General features: G+C 37.3%; 1 protein-coding gene across 6 annotated transcripts in view; it reads right to left on the bottom strand.

The window, feature by feature from the left end:
* Positions 1 to 23676, bottom strand: part of ADGRL2 (adhesion G protein-coupled receptor L2) — a 156006-nt gene that overhangs the window by 101986 nt on the left and 30344 nt on the right. For all 6 annotated transcript variants that reach the window (XM_053950215.1, XM_053950217.1, XM_053950219.1 and 3 more), the window contains exon 2: positions 21554 to 21726. In XM_053950215.1, coding sequence (XP_053806190.1) covers positions 21554 to 21626 — 73 coding nt within the window. In that variant the 5' untranslated portion in view covers positions 21627 to 21726. The remainder of the gene's footprint in view (positions 1 to 21553; positions 21727 to 23676) is intronic.

Here is a 23676-nt window from a genome sequence, read left to right as displayed (position 1 = left end):
TATTGTTATACTATTGAAAATGTTATGCATGCGTTTATGTTCTCTATCTTTTTAAGATGCTTATTAATCTTCACTGCTAGTGGTAAAGAAGTTTTCCTCCAATACTACAGTCCTTACTAAAACTGCTGATACTACAATGAAATTTCAGTTATGTCCCTGTGTAGCTATGCAGAATTGTTTTAAAGCACAGTTCTCTGCACCTAAAGCAGTAGAGTTGATTGCAATCAACTCACGTACAATTTGACAACTAGTGAATAAAAAAATACTGACCTTTATTCAGTTGAACAACTTTGTCATTCATAACAATAGAATTAACTTCACATACCCTGGTAAGGTTCAGTCTCTTAGTTAAAGTAAGATTATCTAAACAGCAAAACTCGTGAATGTTATTGAAATATTCTCTCAAAAGGTCTATTATCTAAACCCAAACAAACAATATTTAACAAAAATATTTAAGAAAAATGTGGAAGTGACCAACACAGTCGCAACTTGTGAAAGCCCACATTCAAGTATACTCACTAAAGTGAAGTATCACACAAATAGGCAACCACAGCAAGAGGTATTTTAGAGGAACTTACAATTATTCTGGAAGTCTGAGACCTAAGATCCATAACAGCCTATATCATCCGTTGTTTTTAATTATGTCTTTTAAAAAAGCTCCCCTGCTGTGTTTCTGAAATACTAAATGGCCTCCACAGCTACTTGGCATAACTCATTCTAATTCAAGATTACAAGATGGTATTTTCAGACTATTCCCTCTTTCCCAGCAACTACTTAAATGGGGAAAAAAAATCATTTTGTCTTAATTCCTATTTAAGCCATCCATCTGAGGCATAAAATTTGAAATGCAATAAATGTCAAGTCACAGAACATAACATTTACATTATGTTTCTGAAGAATTCCTATCTAAAAAAAAAATTTTAAATAATTAAAGCATGATGATTTTAATATTTACTTTCAGGAAAAAGATCTCATGGTGGAAGTTTTACTTGTAAGCAGGACAGGGTCAACTGGCTTAAAACTATAAGTTTGGTTCCAATTTTTACTCTGCTGTGCAAGATACAGAATTTTAAGATTAGAATCACAATGCTAGAAGTAAAATGTTCTGCTCAATACAGTAGACATTTCTTAACTGCACTTCCGTGTTCAAATGCTAAAGGTTGACAGGTATATTTATCCTATAAGCTGTGAACTTTAACTATTACTACTAAGAAGGTTATACCCTTAAGGTTCAAACAAAACACACTGGAAGACACACTTAAAAGGAAAAGACGCAACCACTCTGTGTGACCTGTCCTCTGCAGGATTACTCCCATTACACCGAGAGCTTTTTTCTTTCTTTACCTCTTCTTATTCCTAAAATATTACCAAATCTTTTTTAAAGAATACTGCTCTTAAGAATTGCAGAATTTGCATAGGAGAATTACCATTGTTATCTGCCTGAGAAAAGAAGCTGCCAGGTAATGGAAAGGGAAGGGAGTAACTGAACCTCGGGGTCATAAGGACTGAGCTTAAACAAAGACAGAATACAGAGTATTCATGAATTTGCAACTAGTCAAAACGTGCCAAGGACTGTGTTTCCTCTCTGTAAGCTCTTTTGTGCTTCGTGTAAGCAAAAGGCAAGCCAACCTCAAAAGAAGCAGTATCTGATTTTCTGGACAGTTTCTCTGATAGGATGTAGCTGGGGCTCTGTTTATCTGAAATAATGCTTGACAGCTGCATCCCCCAAGCACACACTCCAATACAACGTCCCAAGATGGGTGAAGCATGTATAACAAAATGAAACTTAAAGCAAGACAGCCAGAGTCAGAGTAAATCCCTGTTTCATCGAGTTCTTTCTTGACTGAAAGACGTAGAGACTGTCTCTTGGTAACTTACAGAGAAACCAGCAGGTCTAGGGGGGAATATAGTGCCATTCTTTTCTTTTTCTTGTTTTTTTTAACATTGATTTTGAACAGCACATTAGAAAAAAGGATGACAGAATCAATAGAATTTAAGATGCTCTTGTAATCTGGGTTTAACTTCATAGTAACACCTCTAATCAAAGGCAGGGAACCCTTTGTGGCATTTTGACATCTACATCTATCATGTGGATATGGCTTTTATTGTGCTGAATTAACAACTTTACTCAAATAATTAAAATCTAGCCGCCCAAAATGTCAGAGTAAAAGTAGTTTAACACTTCATCATTCTTGTAAAAGTGTAATTTTAATCTCTGCATTATGCCAGCTGTTTTGTGGGTTTACAATAAAAGTAATCAAGCAGTAGAACAGAAAAAGAAATTGTAAAACAGCAAAAGAAATAACATCACAGTAACCTACCACATGTTGAAATTAGCACAATTTTACTCCATGGAAATTAAATCCACCTATAAAACTGATAATACCTCAAAACGGTAAGCAAGGGAATGCTTAAAACATCAAATCCAACCTGGGCTCTATTTTTCTCCTTAAATAAAAAGAGTCATAAAAATCTCTCATTTCCTCCCAAAAGTGGAAGTAAAAATATCATGGGTTCTATCCTTCAATTTTTCTTCTCACATCCTTTTGCTTTTGGAAAAATCTGATTCTCCAACTACTAATGGAGTTTAAAAAGACTAAGGCCATATTTTCAAATGGCATAAACAAGCATCACCAGCAAAAAAAAAAAAAAAAGAAAGGGTGAAAAAAAAGACTTTGCCTTTCATCTTTGCTGCTCCTCCCCTGTTTAGACTAGGTGTTTTGTGGTGTGTGCTTACTTTTTTTTTTTCAGTGCTAGTGGATCACCCATGCTGCATAACTGATTACGATTCAGACCACATTTCTGTAGGGAGGGGCAACCTAAAGCAGAAAACAGGTCCTAGGGATGGAGAGAAGGGTAACATGCTTTTTAAGTGGTCACACTGACTTATTTCAATCGCAAATGAGTATAATCACAGATGTTTTTTTTACACTCACTAGTTGAAGGATTGAGTAATTTAATTAATTAGTGAAATATAGACAAAGCAACACACTGATAATCCTCCATAACAGAGATTCCTTTGCCTTTCCTTTCTATTGCTCCTACTGGGGTACAGGACCATTTACACTAACAGATCTGACCTTTCAAAGCGATGGAGTAAGTGTGAGACAGGGCAGGCAAAGGAGATGAAAGATGATGCCGGTGCCACAGTCATTTTATGTTAAAGGCTCTGCTTATATGTGTAATTCATACCACTGAAGTCAGAATAATTTGAGAGCTGAGTTTTCAACAGCCTTTATAAATGATGTGTTTTGTTTCAGGAAATGTCGTCTTCACTGAAATGCTGGTAACATGTATATAATTATGTCAAAATAAAAACCACACTTTTAAAAAAACTTCAAAGCCTTAATTTTAAAAATAAGCTACATCTCAGTGACTATTTTTTTACTACCTTGATGCCAATTATTTTGAATTTTACTGATACATATCTTTGTTTCAGCCAGGTTTTTTCCTGACTGCATTAACAGTGTTAACAGGAGAACCACATTTTCCATGCAGATGAAAAAAAAAAACTTCATATCCATGTCTTTTTTTTTCCCACTTCTCTTATGGTTTAAAATGCAGAATATGTATTTCAAATTATAAAACTTGTACCACAGCAGCAGAGACCCTACAGCAAACCACTTCCAAAGGACCATGCACTGTCCCCAGATGCACAGCATGGCTTCCTATTTATTTCAGTAGGAGTCTTAGACAGGTAAAGAAGGCAAAAACTAATAAGCACCTGGGGAAGAGATGAAATTTAACCAATAAAAAAAAAAAAAAAACAACCCACACTCTTAAAGACTTCTCATTTTGGGCAGGTGCTGACACACTTCTCACCTCTGTAAAGTGAAGAGTAATGAGAGAACTTAATTTTTCACGTATCGATAATGCTAGCTATGCCTAGAAATTGCAGTTAAAATTTCCAGCAAGAAATTTTCCCTCCTGCGACTTGGATCCAAGTCTGAACAAGCACTAGGCTGATAGAACTGAGATAACTCACAGATCAAGTTTCTAGGCTAAATTAATACATCCCTCTAGTACTCACATTAGGCTGAGTAAGGTGAACTGAATTTCATTAAGAAAATCTGGAAAGTGCTGTTTGAATTGGCAAGGAAATAGGGTAGGCTGGTGGGAGGCAGAGACTAGCAGCTGAACACATCTGCAACATAAACTCCAAACCTTTCTAGAAATCCACATTCCTACTGGGTGGGTGAAAGGGGGAAAAAAAGATACAAGAATATGCACTAAAGAATGCTCTCTTATCTGGACTGGGCCGCTAAACCAACATTAACTTGAACACTTTGATGCTTCTGGGAGATTAAGAATTGCCCCAAAGTGAAATACTGCAAAAGAAAACAGACATGAGTTTGGTTTTTTTTTTTTTTTTTTTTTTTTTTTTTTTTTTTTTTTTTTTGTTTTTTGTTTTTTGTTTTTTTTGTTTTTTTTTTATTATAGAAAAGGCAGAAATATAGAAAAACAGCTGAAAGGGAAATTAGAGAGAAAATGAAAATCCTACAGACAATGAGGAATTGAGAGGGTTCTGATCTTTCACGAGATTATTACAGCTAACAACCAGGTTCAAGAGAGATGCAAGATACATGTTACCACTTCTAACCCCTTTAGAGCATCAACAGTGTAAAAAACACTACAGACATATTTTAATTGTAGTGCTAATTCAGTCGTTTTTACTCTTTGTTTAAAGGTATATTGTGTTCATATGGCTAAGTGTTTTTTGTTTGTTTTGCATCAACCCCACTCAAGCTGCAGAGAAAGCTAGAGTAGGTGAACAAAGGGTTTTCTCCCTCAGACACCTTCCAAATATTCTAGTCCAAAAATGGACTAGAAGAGCTGTAATATTCATTATTCTTATGCAGCTTTTCCTGCATAAGAAGCATTTTCTTCCTCTCACCCTGCAGGAAAATCTTGCCTTGTTGCAATCTGCCTCTTGCCAAACGGGGCACCTGTGAGGCATCAGCCAGGGGAACATTTTTCTCTGGTCTGACACTCATAATCCCGCTTGCCAGGCTGCTGCTGGCAACTGGGCAGGAAATGCATCCCAGTGCTCTTGTCCCCTGTCCTGAACACACCCTGTACAGGTTAGATAGGTAAACAGTTTTAAAATTTGAGAGCTGTGAAAGGGTCACTTCCTTGATTAGAAAACAGAAAAGAATTTAAGTAGAATACAAAAGCAAAAAAGTAGAGCTTCCTTCCCAAGCAAACCCTTCCTAGCTCTTGCACTTGTCTTGGTTTACTTGCAGGTTTTTGAGCTCCTCCTTTACCCATAGCTAACTTGCTTCACAGAGTTATTCCCAGCTATATTTCTCTGTTCTTTTGTTAAAGATGGAGTCCCTCCAGGGCTGCTCACAGCACTTGCTTAGGGCTACCTTCCTCTCCCTTCCATCAAAACTCTCCTTAGGCATCTCTGCCTTTCACAATTTCCAAAACTAGTCATATCAAATACAGCTATGGAAATTAATATTTCCCCCTTCTGCTTTCTGGAGTAAAAATTTATTTTTTTAAAAAATGCAATTAGGTAGGACACCACACTTCTTGAACCAGGGCATCATGTTTCATTCAAATGAGATTCAAGATTTACTATAATGTAGGACTTCAGATTATAAATCTCATATATTTAGAAATATTCAGCACATGCATAGCTTACATATTGCCTAATGCCTCTTTTTTAGTGCTTTGGCTAGCATCTACACTGTCTGTCCATTACTGTTTTGTACCAGTTGGGAAGTCTTGTCACTACAAAATGCAGTTTCCTCCAGCTGAAACTTAAGTGAAAGCAGTAAACAAAACAAATCTGGGATTCTGGTATAGTTGTAATAACCAATTCCTTTGCTCAGATACAGTCTGTGTTTCTTAAAATAGCTGATCTATTGCCTTCTGCACGAATCCAGGCTCTTCTGCAGGGAACAGCACAACCTGAGCACAGAAAGTGCCATCCCTGTGGTACCAACAGCTCGCCATGTGAATAATGAAATCATAAGAAAATACGTGAGAATAGTGACAGCTATATCTTGAAATAGAACTGACCTGCACAATAATGTGCTTAAATACTTTTTGACTGTTGACAGAACAAAGGAGATTACATGTTGACCATAGGAAATACCAGTATGAAGAAAACAATGGAAGAGTTTACTTCTGCAGCTCAACCTCTGTCTCCTCCTACATATTCTTCAAAATAGTTTTAATGATATAAAGTTGAAGAGCAAAAAGAAAGTATAAAGCCAAAAGAAACACACATTGGAGTGCAAAAATTGAAAAAAAACAAACTATCCTTCAAATAATTATTATGTTGGAGTTATAAGGCATAACACAGCATAGTACTAAAAGCAAGCAGTAAATTTAAATTAAAGGATATAGAAACTGAATTTGCTTAATATGATTAGAATTTTTGCTTAATTGTAATAATTATTGTTCTTAACATATGATGTCATAAACATTACTCTTAAAATCACTTCGTATTTTTCCAGTGTAAAATATTTCACTATGAATATTTCCTATTTATTTAATTTAGAGACATGTTTTTGTATTGTGAGTTTTGGAAAGGAGTGAAAAAAATTACGGTTTTGTGAAAGTGTCCAGTTTTCTCTGCATTCAGTTTTCTACATGTTCAATCCCTGCTGAGCTCATAAATCTCACAGTAAAACTTACGAAACTGCTACAATAAGTATCAGAAAGACAAGAAATGAGAAATGGCTGATCTGACTTTCTGCTCCGGCTGTTTCAGGATGAACAGATCAGCTTCCCAGATGTCTATTCATGCCTGGACTGGGAAAGCCATTATAATGAAAATCAGAGTTAAAAGGTCTGGGGCCTTACCTGGCCTGGAGGTATTCTCTGAAAAAACCTGTTTTTCCTGGTTTAGGAGTCATAGAAAGAACTGACCCCTTGAACAAGGTAAATGAGTTCTTCAGAGGCCTGGAATAAATTCCTGGGCTCAAGATGCTTTTTGGTCTTTGTTATTTACCCATTTCCTTCAGGTTAATGAACTTCAACAGAAACAAGAGCTGGAAAACACCACTCTCACAGTCTCATTACTGATTTAGGCACCTAAAATACAGGTACAATGCTTAATGGCATCCATTAACACACTTTCAATAACACCTAAGAACCCACAGCGTGCACCTACAGCAGCTGCCTCCATCTCTAAGCATTATCAACACTTTTAAAAATCCCTGCTTTTTGGACAGAAAACTGGAGCTTTGTTAAAACTAGAACAATGACAGGAGATTGAGGAAATAGTTTCAGAGTTAATTTGATCCATCCTAAAGCTGCATTGCATGTCCCCATCAACGTCTAGCCACTCCCAGGGCTTGGAAACAACCCAGGCTGGTGCTGGACTGGGGCCAAGCCCCAGCTGCTGGGGGGGCTGGGGGATGCAGCAGTCCAGGCTGGGCTGCAGGAGGAAAACCCCAATTCCAGAGCAGGGCAGGGAACTCCCAGGACTGAACCCCATGAGAAACTGGGACACTGCACGCCCAAGCCCATGAAGCAAACTGACCTCTGCCCAGAACATGCACTGGCAGTAGCTCAGACATGCAAAGAGAAGAGATCTACTCCATGACACAAAACCCACACCCCGAGTTTTAAGGCAGCCTGATTTGCATACAGTAATTGCATGCTCAGGTATTTCTCCAGCCTCTTTTCATTTGGGACTACAGGCTGGGGGTTCTTTTCCCCTTTGGGCTGGTTTGGGGGGCGCTTTTTTTTTCTTGGTTTTGTTTGTTAGGTGTGGTGTTTTTTCCTTTAATTAACAAGTTGTTACGTAACACCTTCTGAGTGCTAGTAAATATTAAAAACTAGAGGCAAGAAATAGAACAAGTGTAAAGGTGAAACTACTAATAAAATTGTCTTGGGCCAAGATATATAACTGAGATGCTCAATTCACTCAGATTCATGAGCAAACACCATGAAATTTTAGGCTGTATAGAATGCCTAGGAATGAAACTCCTATAACTCCTGTAAGAAGGGTGGAAAAATGCAAGGAGAAATCATAAACAAACAGATGTTGCACTTAATCATAGTAAGGAATGTTCTGTATAGCAATAAAGAAGCCTAAAAGGGCAATTGGATGACAGCAACATTTCTGAAGTTTCTTTGGATTCATTTTAATAAATATCAGGGAAAGGGAGGGATAATTTAGCTGTCTGAATTACTGGATTATGAATTAAATGGTTCCTTTTAACATTCTGTACTCAAACCACAGTCCTATTAAGCATAAGACTCTAATGTGAATTTTTAAAGAATGAGAAAATATTATCAGTTCTGCAAGTGATTAAGTCTAGCCCAAAAAGAACATGTAAGGCAAATGCTTTGGAAAGCCTGCCTTTTTGTATAAATGACAGATCAAAGTGTTATTAGTAAAATTATATAATCCTGTTAAACTGGATCCTGGAAAAGGAGTACTGAAAGGCAATTTAGATTCTACCTCTTCCTTAAACCACCAGGTTTTATTTATTTTAACTTGCAGGTCCTTGCAAAACTCTCACTGGCATGTACATTCTTTTCTTTCCACTGAAATCACAAGACAGGACAATCAGGTTTGTTATCACAAACCCCTCAAATGTAACACACACATGCACACATTTTTCTTGGGCTGTGGAATGGCAGTCTTCTGCTTTTCACACAAACTTTATAAGGATAGAAAAATTCTCACAAATTTATCTTCTGTTCTTCGCTGAAGACTTAAAAAAAAAGAGAAAAAAAAAAAAAAACCCACCTCATGCACAGATGGATGGAGATTTCTTACATGTTCTGCACTCTGTACTGTCACCACAGGACCACCTGCAGTCCTGCACTGTCCAGATAGGTGTTCTCAAAAACACCTGGATAAGCTGTTTGCCCAAGGACTATGTGCTGGAGATAAGAGGTAATTAGCAAATGAAACTATTCCTAGCACTCCTCCTTCAACATTAAGTGCAGAACTGCAGCAGCAAGCTGGCACCTGGTACAGGGAAATGCTAGATGTGATCATTTCAATTTACACATTCAGCACTACATCCCATATGCTTGTCAATGTGAAAGTGTCAGTGATAACAGAGATACCCTAAGAAACTGCTCTGTTGAAATGCTGACATGAAGTTTTTATGTATGAAACAGACCCTCTACTCTGGACCATCTGTAACTTCTTCCTTTTCTCATGGGGCATGTGTTGGCCATAAAATCTTTCCATTAAAAAAAACATATAAAAAATTAAGCTTAACTTCAAAGGGAAAATTACAAGCCCTTAAACATCTATAAACCAAATTTATATAAAAAAGTATTTTTCATATAAACACACTACTTGCTCAGCAAGAATAAAAAAAAAAAAATGCTGAGCAGAGAAAGTTTGCTGCAATTAGATATAGCAAAATTTATAGCTGTGCTGCAAAATTAGAGGAAAGTATCTGACACTCTGACTTGTACCAATACATAAAAGTAAACAAACTGGCAAATTATCACTGGTTTTGTCTCTTGACTCTTTAGTATGTTTTTCCACGCCTGTGCTCTGTACACATCTTAAACTCACAGGTGTTTTTTTCCAAAATGCTTTCCAGTGATCTCACAACCAGAAATTTCTTAAGTACAACAAAAGTAGGAAGCTTCTTTTGTGTGAGAAGTGATGAGTTTGCTGAATTAGGTGACCAACCAAGGCTAAGGAAGACAATGCAGAGAAGCAGAATGATTTCCTCTGCACAGCTGAGGTCTGTGAAGTGGTGTTGATCATCAGAAAAGGATGATGGAGAGGGTGGAGGGAGGGAACAGGATGGCAAAATTTACAAGGCAGCAGTATTATTTACTGTACTCCTTAAATGATCTGAAATGCATTGAGAAGTGAGAGGTGGAGAAATATGTTCTGTGATAATGTCTTTAATAAGTGAAGTTGACAAAAGACAAGGAGATTCATGGCCACTATAATGCACTCCAAAACTCAAAATTAAAATTTAAATACTTTTTTTTAAATCCTAAGCAATGAGTCAAGAAATATCTACTGGTACTCAGTGACAGTGGATAATTAAGAAATGTACACTCTAAGCAGGCTACTTTGTGCATTTAAGTATTTTGGCATCTTCCTCTGAGGTTTTCAGTACTACCAGTGAAAGAAAAAAAATCTGAAGGACTGAGATATAATGAGGCAATTTCTGTTCCAGTAAAAGTACATGCACTCTTAAAATCCCTAAAGTAGTATTGAAAGAGCTAGTTTATCTGAGAAATGAACCCTTTGGAAAAATCTTGTTTCCCTCCTCAGGACAGAAATCAGATGCAACTCTGGATCGACCCACCACACCCATATAAATACACATAAGCTTGTCTTCATATTTGCACTGGTAAACCCTTGCAGTCAATTTGGGATACCCTTCACCATCTTCATAACTAAATCAAGGAGAATCAGGCTCTAGATACTCTGACTTTAAATGACAGGGTCCCTCAAAGGAACATTAATCAGGTTAAGTGTCAGACTGGCATTGTATTCCAACAAAGAATGGCACGTTCTAGACCAGTTTTCTGTCTTGAAAAGAAAATGCCCATTCAACTGGCACAATGGTTTCCCAAGCTTCAGTGGATGCACAGATCTCACTGGTTTTTCATCTGTTTAAGGGTGAAGCACTCTGACAGCCCCACCATGACCTACACCTCTCCCAGTTGTCAAATGCCCGGGTGACATGGGTCAGGGAAGAGGCTGGGGGCAAGTTCTTCCTAGAAGCAAAAAGGCTGTCTCCTGCCAGCCCGGCCTCCTGTATCACAGGGGTGCCAGAGAGACCACGGGGGAGCTGATGGGGTGACAGAGCAGGAGTCAGCACTTCCTCCCACCACCAGATGGAAATGCTGCAGCTCAGTGTCCCGAGGCTGACCCGTGTCACAGCCGTGTGCACGGAGGCTCTGTGATGTCAGCTCCCGAGGCAGGAATGTCCCCTGCGGCAGGAATGTCCCCTGCGGCAGGAATGTCCCCTCCGTCCCCCTGCCCAGCTGCACAGAGGGCACCTGCAGCCTCGCCCTTGACAGGCTTTCCAAGGCACACTGCCTACTGCAAACATCTTCTAATAATTAAATCTTGAATACTTTCACTTTGGAAAGCGAACACCAGACACAGAGAAGCTGTACACATCTCCCCATGCTCCAGAGACTTTCCTAAATAACTTGTCAGCAGTACTAATTGAAAGCATGTAACATTAATATGTTAACAGCAGATACATGATCAAAAATACAAATTTTCCATAAAAAACTGGAATTTGTCAAGAAAAAGAGATGCATTTATTATTGTCCAATTTTATTGTTTTAAGCATGTATTTGGGATCTAATTTAGAAATTGCTGTAATACATTTTAGCATATGCTTTATGAGTGGGTTTTTTTCCTCCCTTTAAACAGCATCAAAGCCTTCCATTAACCTCATCAGAGGCACTCCAAGTTCTGACCTCCTAAACACAACAAACACAGAAAACAACTGCAGTGCTTCTCCTAAAGTATCTGACTGTAAGGTCTAGGTGTATATTGAAGTGACATGGGTAAAGCTGACAGCTCTAAAAACAGACTTAATAGTTTAGGTTGCAGACATGCTATTGTGTTGTCAGCAGAATAAGCACTCTTGTAACCTTCAATACTTTGGTTGAGGAAATTTAAAAAAGTTGAGCTTGAAAAATGGAGGGAAATCAAAATTAAGCATTCTAAATCAAGGGAAGTTAGTCTACTATAATCAAGAGGAAACACCTAGTTAGGCTGTAGATCTAATTCAGGAGGCATGACTTTATAAATGCTCAAATAATAAAAGGAAATTTTAATTGAGCATATATGTTCACAGTGTCAAAATATATCTCCCTAGATCTGTATCTATATCTCTATCTATATCTATAGATGCCTAAAACTACCCAGGTTTAAGCTCTAACTATGCAGCCAATTTGTTGAAAAATTATTCCCAATGAAGGATATATATGTGTGTGGGCATTAAAACAGGAATTGATTCCAGAGGCTTTTATTCCAATACCTCCTTCTCTTTTAATTCCCTCAGGTTATCTTAAGAATGTAGCATAATTGAGAACTATTTTCATGGAACAGTAATTCTAAATAAGTGGGATGTTGGAGATATATTGTGTGTCTGAAAATGATTTTATGTCTAAAACATGAAATATCATGCAATGAAGATAGTATCTTTTGCGCATTTAAATGCTTAACTGGCATAAATAAATATGTATTAAAAAGTCCTTCTAAAAACAAAACTTTTAGTTAACAAGCTTCTAGAAATATCCACCTCATGCAGGCCAAACCAAAGTATCACAAAAATATGCATTGTCTTTTTCCTGGTAGAGATATTGCTAATACTCCAGAGAATTGCTTGTGAACAGTTAACTAACACCACCCTATCAAGATATAAACAAGTTACCAAAAATTTTCAAGATCTTTAGTAATGAGATTCCCTTGTGTTATTTCTTGGTAGTGTCAATGGTAACAATTCACTGGCCCTTATCAGACAAGAGTTCCCATTTTCTATCATTCCATTTTTACCTGCCTAATCAGTTGAACAAAAGTACTTTATGTAAAATGATTCCTTTAGTTGCCTTAGCTACAAATCCCTGCAGTATTGTATAATTGAAATCTATTCACGTAAGTTAGGAATAATTAGGCCCCAAAATTAAGCCAAACACAAAGTTAATTCAAATAGTCACCTACTGTCATTTAAATGGTTACAGAGTTTTATTGTTGCTTAACATCCTTGAATGCTTCTAAATGCACTTTTTTACCTCTGTTACAACGTTATCCCTTACTCCAGATGGAAAGAGGATCAAGGGAATGAATTTTGGTTATTTCATAATCATTCATACTTTGACCAAAGAATTTCTTTACTAGTTTTTTTCCCAGTTATTGTCACTATTTTATTTTTAATCAGCCATATAAAAAAGGGAATAAAAAGAATCAAACTAGATGAGGCTCTGAAGTAAATACATTCAGAATCACTGAGTCTGTTACAAATAACATTAATATGATGATGAATTTTTATCAGCAAATATTCAGAAAGTCTCTCTTCAGTCTTCAAAAAATCTTTTGTAAAAAGAAGGCAACATAGAAATACAGTTAAAATGGATCCGCGACAAATCTAAGAGCCAGAAAATAATGCATCAAAGAGATAAGACTAAATATCATATCAGGAATTGTTCTCAGGACTGAGTCAGTACTCTGCTGATTTATCAATGTGAAATTTGAAATAATTTGTACAGCAAAATAATTGTTATATTGTTACATATAAAGCATAAAGTAATTGCTACATTATTAGATTACTTTGTAACTGGTAAAGGAAAGACTGCTGGTTAGATGTATTTCTGACTGTTTTTCTGTCAGCACTCAGTTTACACTGCAAACAAAACACGGCATCACAAATCCTTCAAGACAGTTTACATATGGATGAGTTCCAGCCTTTTTGTATTGTGAATTTTTAAAAACGTACAGATGCTTTTTATATCTAGGAAGATCTATATACACATATAGATCTACAGACTAGCAAAAAGATAGAGAAGATTACTGAGCAGGATTTGAATTGAAGGCCTAACCCAAGCAGTTTATGCATGATATAGTATGCTGATAGATTTTTTTTTCCCCCAGCTGGTGCATTAATACATGAAGTGATGTTTTGTGGACCCTATCCATCTTTATGGGTAATAATCCACATCACAAACCACCCGTTTGCCCTCTAGTACTTTCCATGCTTCACTCTTCACGCATGCCAGTTTCATCTGTTGCAAATTAAATGATGCAAAAGCGTAAGCAACAAACTGTTCAGTTTTGTTTACTAAAAGCATATTTATCTTAAGCCACTAAAAAGCATGATCAGTGCTCGGCTAGAACACAGACTTTTCCAATAGACTTTCAATGGCAAATGTTACAATGTTGCAGAATAAGTAGGCACTTAATTCTAGTAACATTTGCAATTAGAGGCAATTCACAAGCCTGAGCGAAATGAACCAGGGTAGCTCAGTGGGAGAAATACAGTGGAAGGCAGATCTAATCACAGGCACAGGATCAGCGGCAAGCAGGAAAATCTGAGTGAAGCTCATTCAAAAGATGGTTAAAACAGAAGTGATATGAAACAGCACTGAAGCCTATAAAAGGCAAACATTTCCCATTGCTTTTCCAACTGTTCAGCACATAAGCGAATCTGGTTTCAGTGTCAACTTCCTCTCAGGTTTCCTAAATGAATTACCTAATTCAAGTTTAACAAGAAAATTGCTCCAACAGCACCTTGCATTAATTGTACTTTCTGCTGGAAGAGAACAAAACTACCTAACTCCTGAGAGAGACATCAAAATCCCTGACAAGGGAGAGAACACAAAAGCTAGCTTTCCTTCCATCGCCAAGATCCCTCATAAAACTCGCCGAGTGCTGTATCCAACAACTGAAAGTTATGTGGTCCCCCTGGGTTTCTCACATGTATGGGTTGCTCAGGCAACAGATGAAAAAAAATTCATTTTGCTCCCCCACACATCTCTTATACACCGAGAAAACATCAGGGATTATTATACTAGGATAAATTGAGAAAACAAAAAGAATTAAACATTCCCAACCACCTGTACTGGTGCAAGCTCAGAAGGAACAAGCAGGGAGTCTCCTCTAACACCGGCAACACCCTCAAGTGCACTTCCACAGGTTACCTTAATGTCACTGGGACATGGATGAATTGTCTCCCTGACTGAAAGAAAGAGCCATAAACAGAGCTGACATTCGTACAGCTCCATTTCTTTATACTTCAAATGAAAGCAAGTAGGCAGAGATTATAGAAACACACAGAGCTTTAGCACAGCTGGGTTTTGAAAGCCAATAGAGTAGTTTGAGATTCTTTCTGGAACAGCAGAAATTTGGAACACCTTGCGCAAAAGGATTTTTTCAGCTCCTACTATCAAGAAGAACTGCATATTCAATTTACTATACTATGTCTGTGGATTTCAGGTATGATTCATCTACAGAGGCACACATACAAAATATACCCTGTGTTAAAAATGCAAAAAATTTAGCATTCCTGAAAAAAAAAAAAAAACTTACAACTGGAAAAGCATCCAGTATTCTTGAGTTTCATTTAAAATATCAACCCAAATATAAAAACAAGCAAAACAAAACAAAACAAAACAAAAATCAAAAGGAGCAACTGCAAATATTCTTCTACAAAAACAACATTGATGAATAAAGATGACACCAATTAACCACCATAAAAGGTCAGATAATTTTCAAGTGTGTCTTTGCCATTGTTAGGAGCTCCTATACTATTAAATGCCTTTATAATGGGAGTATGGATGGACAAGCCAACAATTTCTCTCTGTGAATAGTTTTATCTCCTCTTCCTCATGTAACACAATCTGGAACACTAGCACAAACATGGAAGTGGGCACATACATATTTTACAGCCATTTGTGCAAATCATTTTTCTGTAGTGCCTTCATCCTACATACGCTTCCTGCTATCAACACATCCATCCATGCAATGTACAATTAGCACAGACTATGGCTTTCTGTGCCTTTTACTTTTGACCATGACCATCAATGGATTTGCTCACAAATATAAAACCCATTTTGTGCTTGCAGAACTTGGCAACAAATATTAAACCTAAAATCATTATACTTTATGATAATTTTTATAATCTGATCATAAGGACACTAAATGCAATAAGAAAGCCAGTGCTGAAGCATTCATTGATATCAGATGCTTCAGGCAGTTATACTTACATTTTACACTATGACCTGAAAGTAAAATATAAAACACTGTTAAAACTATATAAAAAACCTTGTTACTAAGACAAGCAGCATTCTTCCACTTGACAAAAAACAGAAATGAAAAATAATTAAAGATTTTTAAAATACATCTCAATAACGAAAAATATATGTTTTTCTATACTTGGTAGTAGAATACTAATAAAACCTATTTGCTTTTTATAACACATGTCCACATTCTGCTACCGTATTCCTGCAAAGGTCCCTTTATCATAATAAACTAACCTAAAATATTCTCAGATTTACATTTAACAAAAGAAAAGCCCCTTAGGCAATGAAGTCGGTGCAGGTCAGCTGAAGGTTAAACAACCCCCTCACTGCACTGGTCATCAGCACAGCTCACCTCACCCTCCGAGACCCACCAGGGTTACAGCAACTAAAGACAGTCAACTCCAGTAGCAGCTGAGAGGGCTCTAAAAATACAGCATCTGCCCTTAGCACAGCACACTGCACTTCTAGCATTTTACACATTACAGGGGTTTTTTTCTTCTTCTGAATACAGAGCCCAAGAAAATCTCCCCTCATAAAGGACAATGTTTTTCAGTAACTGAGAAGATAGCATATCAAAATAGTAATATTATTACTCATCTCATAGTAATTGTGCATTTATATTCTTTTCTTTGCTTAAATTGTAAGACTCCTACACTAATACTTCCTAGCAAATTTTAATTTAAATGTAAGTACTGTATTTAAAGTGGGTCTTCATGCAGCCTTCTACATGGTTCTTCCACATTTTGAAAAAATGATGGCATTGCTTTGGTTTCAAAAATGTAATGTTACAACACAGAATCCTGCAGACGTCAGTACTCTGGGAATATATATAAAAATATATAAACACTGCCAGCATGTTAAAGTATCTCTGGATTTTCTGGGCAGTCTGACAGTCTCTCTTTTTTGGAAACACAATTGAAAAGCTTAACAGACATTCTTCTTTATGCAGAAGTTTGGTCTTGCTGTTTAGATAAATTTTCTCTTTAGAAGATATGTTGGCCCTCCCTCAGAAAAGAAAAGAGAGATGTCCCAGAAAAAGTATGCACTGAAAAATAGCATGATGTTTCAGGACAGAAAACAGGACCCAGAGCAGCAGTTGCTTTCTTCAGAAATATTCTGCATAATCTGCATTAACCGATTGAGGAAAAAAAAAAAAAAGGTGAAGAATCCTAAACCATATCAGGTATATATGATATAAATAGAGATAGCATTAAGCTTATTAGAGTGATCCTCCAAAGAGTGGGCAATACCAGTCTGGCTTAGCATGCTGGGTGTACTTATGGATGCTTTGCAACCTCTGTAAACCAAGTGGTTCCTACTAACTGGGGGCCTGACAGAGCCCTCACTGTGAAATTCCATGGCTAGAAATTAAATCAGTGCTCCTCTCTGCTCTGGTGTGATTCCATAATGGATTTCATTCCTCGCAGAACCTAAATCCACTAATTAACAGAAGTTGATTTCCACTCAAGGCCATGGTACAAGTGTGTTATAATTTTTATCCTGGGCAAGGTCCTACTAATACTCCTAGTAAGCATGCAGGAAAGCTGACATGCTTTTACAGTTTGCTCAGTACCTGTGCCATGTACCTTCCACACTCCACGTCTGAGTGGCTTCACAGGAAGCTGAAGAGCTGGAGTAATACACTAAAATAGCAAATATCTTTGTAGTGGACAAAAGTACGTTATCTGTATTTAGCATTTTCTTTAGTAAATGCACTAATATTGAATATGCACTTAGAACTGCTTCCAACTCAGCACTCAGCTCTTTGGCTGGCCTAGCTGGAATTTACAGGAATATATCCTTTTCAGTGTAATGCTCATTAAAACAAACATTCAGAAGCAAAGACAAGCTGGATTTCTTTAAATAACATTAATTCCATTTAGAAAAACAGAATTAAATAGATAATGAAAGCATGATGCTTCTTCCTTTGGACAAAACATAGATAATAATTCATAATAAAATGGATTTAAATTGTATTAAACCTTGGTTAAAATAGAATGTTAGCAAAGAAAATTATTTCAGTGCTTCCAAGGCACTTGTGCTTTTCAAGCAGCAGAAAAGAATAAAAACAAACAGCATCAAAAGCTAGTCAAAAAGGTGGACTTTGTAAGCAAGATAAAGCTTAAAATACTGAAACTTGCACTGTCCAAAAACCAATCTACACCGGAATGTTTAGCTCTAACATCTTTTTTTCATATGCATATTAGTGTATCTGTCTTAACTTGCTTGAAGAGAAACCAATAATACATATAATATGCTTTCTACTCTGCTTTGCTATGGAAACAAGACGTGTGTGATCTCACTCTCTGGCTTTCTGTATTTTCTCAGATAATTTTTAACTTGTTAGATGATTTCACCTAATTAGGAAGGGGAAAAAATAAGGGGAAAAAAAGAGATGGTGTCAAAAGTAATTAACTTCCTAGAGTTTGTAGGAAACAGGTAAGTAAAGGTACATGGGACTGAGCAAGAAGCCGCACCTGATGGTGTGGGACAGACACGGGGTGGGACAGAAAAGGACATGGGACACACACGGGCTCCAGCACAGTGCAGAGGGAGCTCTGCTCTGCCCCAAGTCCCCAGGCCAGGCCTCCCATGGGCACCTGCCCAAGGCTGAGCCAAACTGCTTCCCAAGGCAGCCCCTTCATTCTGCCTTTGCAATAGAACCGTCGTTTGAAAGACGTGCCTATATGAAACGTTCTAGAAAAAAGGACAGAAAAATAACTTTCAGAAATAAGATTAATAATACTCCAGCTCATGACTTGAGCTTTTCATTCCTCTTTCCAGCCCCTTGTCTCTTCCTCATTTAGGGCTGCAATGCTTGCTGTTGATGGCAGTAACAACAAACACAACAATATTGACTTCTTGTTGATCAGACGTACCAGCAGTGTATAATAACTCAGTGTGGTTTTCCTGTCCAGCTGTCGGCACTTGTCTGTTCCAGGTGCATTTTACCTGAAGGAATGGATTGTTTCAAAAGCAATCCCATCTGACTGCATAGCCAGGGGAAAAAAAAAAAAAAGCAAAACCAAGACCTTCTTATCTGAAGATATGATTCCTGTTTGGATAGGCAACACTAAAAGAAAATTACAGCCTTCGTAAAACTGTGCCTGCTTGCTAATTCCCTGGTGAGGTAAAGTTAAGGCTGTGAGAGTTATAAAGCCTTTTCTTGATTGGAAAATGTTTCATTAGATGAATAAATGAATCACTTGTCCACACCCAGGATCATTTCCCCCTCTTCCTCTCCATTAAACTGTACAGAAACATTAAAATGAAACAGCAGGGAATTCAGCCAGGTTTTATCTCTCCCACTAACTGCAACAACCCTCATATACACATCAGATTTCTATAAAAAAAACTATGTTCCAAGCAAGAGAATTAAAGATTTTCTTATTTCTAGCAAAAGTCAGATGCTCTTATTTTAACCTTTGTTCATGTTCATACTTCCAGGCATGAAGTGCTACTAAAGCATGTTATACTTGGCATCTCTTATTACTGAAGCAGAAGGCAATGTAATTTTGTGAGAAAGTGTAATAATGCAGTATTCATTTTTCTTCTGTGGCTGGAAGCCAACTCTATATTAATATTCATTTCCAGTATACAGAGCCACAGTATTTCATTTATTTTAAGAATTTACAATTAATTTGGTATGATTCTGTTATCTGCTCCCAATTTCCTTCCCTGTTTCTTTTAGCTGAAAAAGCAGCTCTTGTATAGACTTTAAAAAAGTAAATTCACAACTGAAGCATCAAAAGATTGCTACTGGCTACTAAAAGCAAGAAAAACAGGGACAGAACAAAATGAACTTGAAATATTACAGATGACAATGAAAATTAGCTTTCTGCAAATGGCAAAAATTCAATCTGCAGAAGTTCTCAGCTGACTTTTTCCTTTCCAAATTCAGCAGATAAAACACACTTTACAGCCTGCTCCTTGCAACTGTAACCAAACCACAGAAAGTTGTTTGTCTGCTTTTCCTTTCTACTTTCAAATGTTTTCAACCATCACACAGCATTAAACTGCAAGCACCTGAACTTCTGTAAAATGCATTAAATAGAGAGATCTGAAACAACTGAAATAATAATACTTTTTTTTAAAACCTTAGTGTTTTAAAACTTCAGAAAAAAACCATAAACAGATGTCTCAACTTCCTACACCTTAGGTTTCACCTAGTGCAACCACTTTTGCAATGTAAGTGCATTTATAATTAGCACCAGTTATTACCAAACCAGCCAGTCATAAAGTTTATAACTCCAATCTCCTAATTCACATTTACCTTTCTTACCTATGAAGGAGGCTGGGAAGCATTTTATCTTCCAGCTGTTTGTACTTACTGTCCTGTACAAGTAAGATTGCAGCCAAGTCCCCAGCCCGGACAGACACCACGAGGGCAGCGAGTACAGCAGCTCCCAGATCAGGAGTCCCACCAAGCATGAAACCATCTCAGATCTGCTCTGGGAAATGCCAGTTTTCTACTCCATCCCGGCAACATTTAAGAAGGAGGGGAGGGATGGGAAACTGACTGTGGAAGCTACTTAAGTGAAATGAGACTTCCCCAAGCTCAGAAGCAGCCATGAGGACTCCGAGGACGCGCTCCCTGAGATGTGTACGTTCACACATGCAGATGAACAACCCATCTCAGCAAAGCTCGTCTGCCAGCACGGCCCGAGCTGTGCAAGGCTAGAAAGAAAGCTTAGGAAATGACGCAGTGAGCGTGGAAGGCTGCAGAAAATATTTGAATTTTTAGGGACTTTTTATTTATATAATAGTTCCTTTTTACTTACACAAATTTAGGAAGAAAGAGAGGGGGAGGCAGGGTAGCTTTCCAGAAGTATTTCTGAAAATCTGGCCTTAAAATTCAGGGAATTTTGACAGAGTAACATGCATAACTGCTTTAAAAACTGGTGAGATCATGACAAAGATGCAGCAAGGAAGTCTGTATATTATACATCAATTACTGAATAATGTGAGATGGGATGGAGATGCTATTTTATTACTAAACCAATCTTTTCACCTGCAATCTAGTCAATCAAAATGCTTACACCCAAAACCAGCCTCAAGTTCTATATGAATATTTGCAATTAGGAATTCATAAGTCATGTTTTCCTTTTCATTCATTTGTGTTCCTCTGTTTATTAAAAGGGCCACATGAACAGCTGTGGAGACAGACTAACTGGATGAAGTATAGTTTACGAAAAAGAAAAACAGATAAAGAATAAATAATGCAACTTCTTTTAAAAAATCCTTTTCCTTCCTCATCTCTTTAATTTAACAGCTATTTTAAACACATTTGATAGCAGTGAAGTATTTTTCCTTTTTCTAAAAAGAGCAAAAATATTTTCAAGTAGATGCTATTTCTGTATGAACTTTGGAGTTTTATTTCCTGAGATTTAACTTGCATAGCACTAATCTTAATGAAGTGTTTGCCATTTCATTTTCAGTGAGCGAAATTAGAAAGGTAAAACGGGTATTTCATTTAGTTGTCTTATATAACATTTAACATATCCATACATTTCTTCTAAATGGTTGCGCAATGAGAACAGAAAAGAAAGGATATACAGGAAGTATCCAAAAATAAGGCACCTACCAATCAAGGCTATTAATACTTCACCTGCCTGAACATTGCATTTCAATTTCAACATATGACACTATCAAACCTAAAAAAACCTATTTTCTTCTTTTCTTCATTTAAAAAGGGACAATTTGAGTCTTATAAATTAAACCTAGAATATGCTACATTTAGTTTGTCATCCTCAAACTTCAAATTACCTAACAGAAATTAATTGTACAGTCCATTTAACTCATCTGAAAACCCAAGTAAAAAAAATAAACTAAAGCTTACCTTCAGTACACTGCAGGAAGCTGATAATGAGCAGAAACCAAAAACTTCGCATTCTGCAGCCAGAAGACACCATTATTGATCCCTGTAAGAATTTTCTTTGTATTCCTTAATGAATCCAGTTATAAAAGCCCAGCATCATCGAAACCAGTGGTCTGCATTATTCATCTTCATACCTGGAGTAGCAGAGGATTTGGAAGAAAAGGAGAAAAAAAATCTATCAGTACCTGAACACCAATAATTTGGAATACCAAATTTTACTTCACACAAAGATGGAAATTTTTAGTAAAAGCTGAGAGTATGCCTGCACTGTAGCTGGGAATTTGGCAGGGTTCTGGGATGTAATCTCTCAAGGTCAGTCATCACTAAGCACAATGCCAAATAATGATACGTGTTAAAAGTTGGAAGCATGAGTGTGACTGATGTATTTGCAGTAAGACACATGAAAAAAAAAACAACAGGAGAACATTTGCACTGAAAATAAGAAACTGGACCTGCAGAGGAGTTGGCTAAGCTTTTCTGACTCCACAAATCTGACACAACCTGCAATTCTCTACCTCAAAGAACCACAGTAAAATGAAATCTGGGACACTATATATTATAATATATATATATGTATTATATATTATATAGATATTTCTTGGGGATTTGAAACAGGGAGTGGCTGAGAACAACACAGCAACTCCTCTCAGCAGGAAGGCTGAGCAGGTCTGCTCCCTGCCATGGTTCTGGCGTTCCCGTGTGCTGCACAAAGATTGCTCTCCTTGGATGAGAGAGGCAGTAACAATTGCTTTGCTGACAAAATACCCTGTTTGGTGAGGCAGCCTCTTCATATGACTGTTAGCACAGTTAGCTGTATTTCTACACAATAAACATCTTCAGAGAAAAGGGAATAAACAACGGATGAGACCTTCTTCTGTCCTTAGCCTTAGACAGGATTTGTCTCCTACTGAGAAATACGAACTGCACTGCTCCTGTGAACGATGTACCAAAGGAAGAATTCTTCAAGCTATCATTTGCATTTGAAAAAATATAATTACAGTGATAGAGTGCAGTAGCTGTGGTAGAAGATTTGACAGCAGAGTGCTCCCTTTTGCTAATGACTCTATTCTCTCACCAGCCAGCTGAGTAACTACACACATCCTCTTCCATATCTCACTGTGTGAAGTTAGGTCATGCTTCAGCCCTGACTACTAGAGTTTGGGAAGCTAGAGAAAAATTAACATCCATAGAAGAACAGATTATTTCTAAGCAGAAAGCTGGCTCTACATATTACAGATATGTGAAACAGCTCTGGAGAACACTGAACACTGCAGCAACCATGGATGCAAAGGGCTGAGCCCGGTGTCACACTGACTTGGTTTTTCCAGGACGACCGAACAGGACTGTGTGGACGTATTGGTGAGATATCTGAAATTAATGTTACTTTAAAACCATGTAACAATGACTGTGTAAAAATGTAAGTGGCAGGATCCAAGGGCCACTTATGATTCTTATGAATACTAGAACATGTTAAGGGCTTTAAAAATACATTTACCCTTTTGGCAAGGAGAAGTGGAAAGGATGAAAAGCACAAAATACCAGATACAGAAATTCTGTGAAATGTTGATCATTTTTAGAAGTAGAAATATTAATCATAATCAATGATAAAGTTTGTTCTCTGAGCAGACAAGCAACAATAAAACTGACACTCATTTTTTCCCACAAGGAGAGAAAGATGGGAATTAACAGAAAACATTATGGAAGAATTTCTCTGGCTCTCAATGAAGGCTGCATATCTGTGGAGATTATTAAATAGCCAAGCAGGTTTCTTCACTTGGCTCCTCTTTAAGAGAACTGGAGACATCCCTCTCACAACAAAAGTGTGCTTGTGATTCCTCACACAGGGAAATTAAAGGAAACTGACATCTAAGACCATATGATTTTATGTTTATTGATACATAAAAATGAACCCCTTTCCCAATTTCCAACTACAGATAGGTGCTCTTCAGTCACAGGTACTTTTTTTCCATACCTATTTCAACAAGAAGCAGGCAAGAGCAAATGGAGTGCAGGACAGGCAGAGTGTGGCTCTCCCTGGCACACACCTATGTCCCTGAGGTACAAGGTGTGACCTGAATTTAGAT

This window comes from Vidua chalybeata, chromosome 9 (genome assembly GCF_026979565.1).
Source record: "Vidua chalybeata isolate OUT-0048 chromosome 9, bVidCha1 merged haplotype, whole genome shotgun sequence".
NCBI classification, from domain to species: Eukaryota; Metazoa; Chordata; class Aves; order Passeriformes; family Viduidae; genus Vidua; species Vidua chalybeata.
Note: the sequence above shows the minus strand (reverse complement) of the source record. Positions and strands in the feature narration are given on the sequence as shown.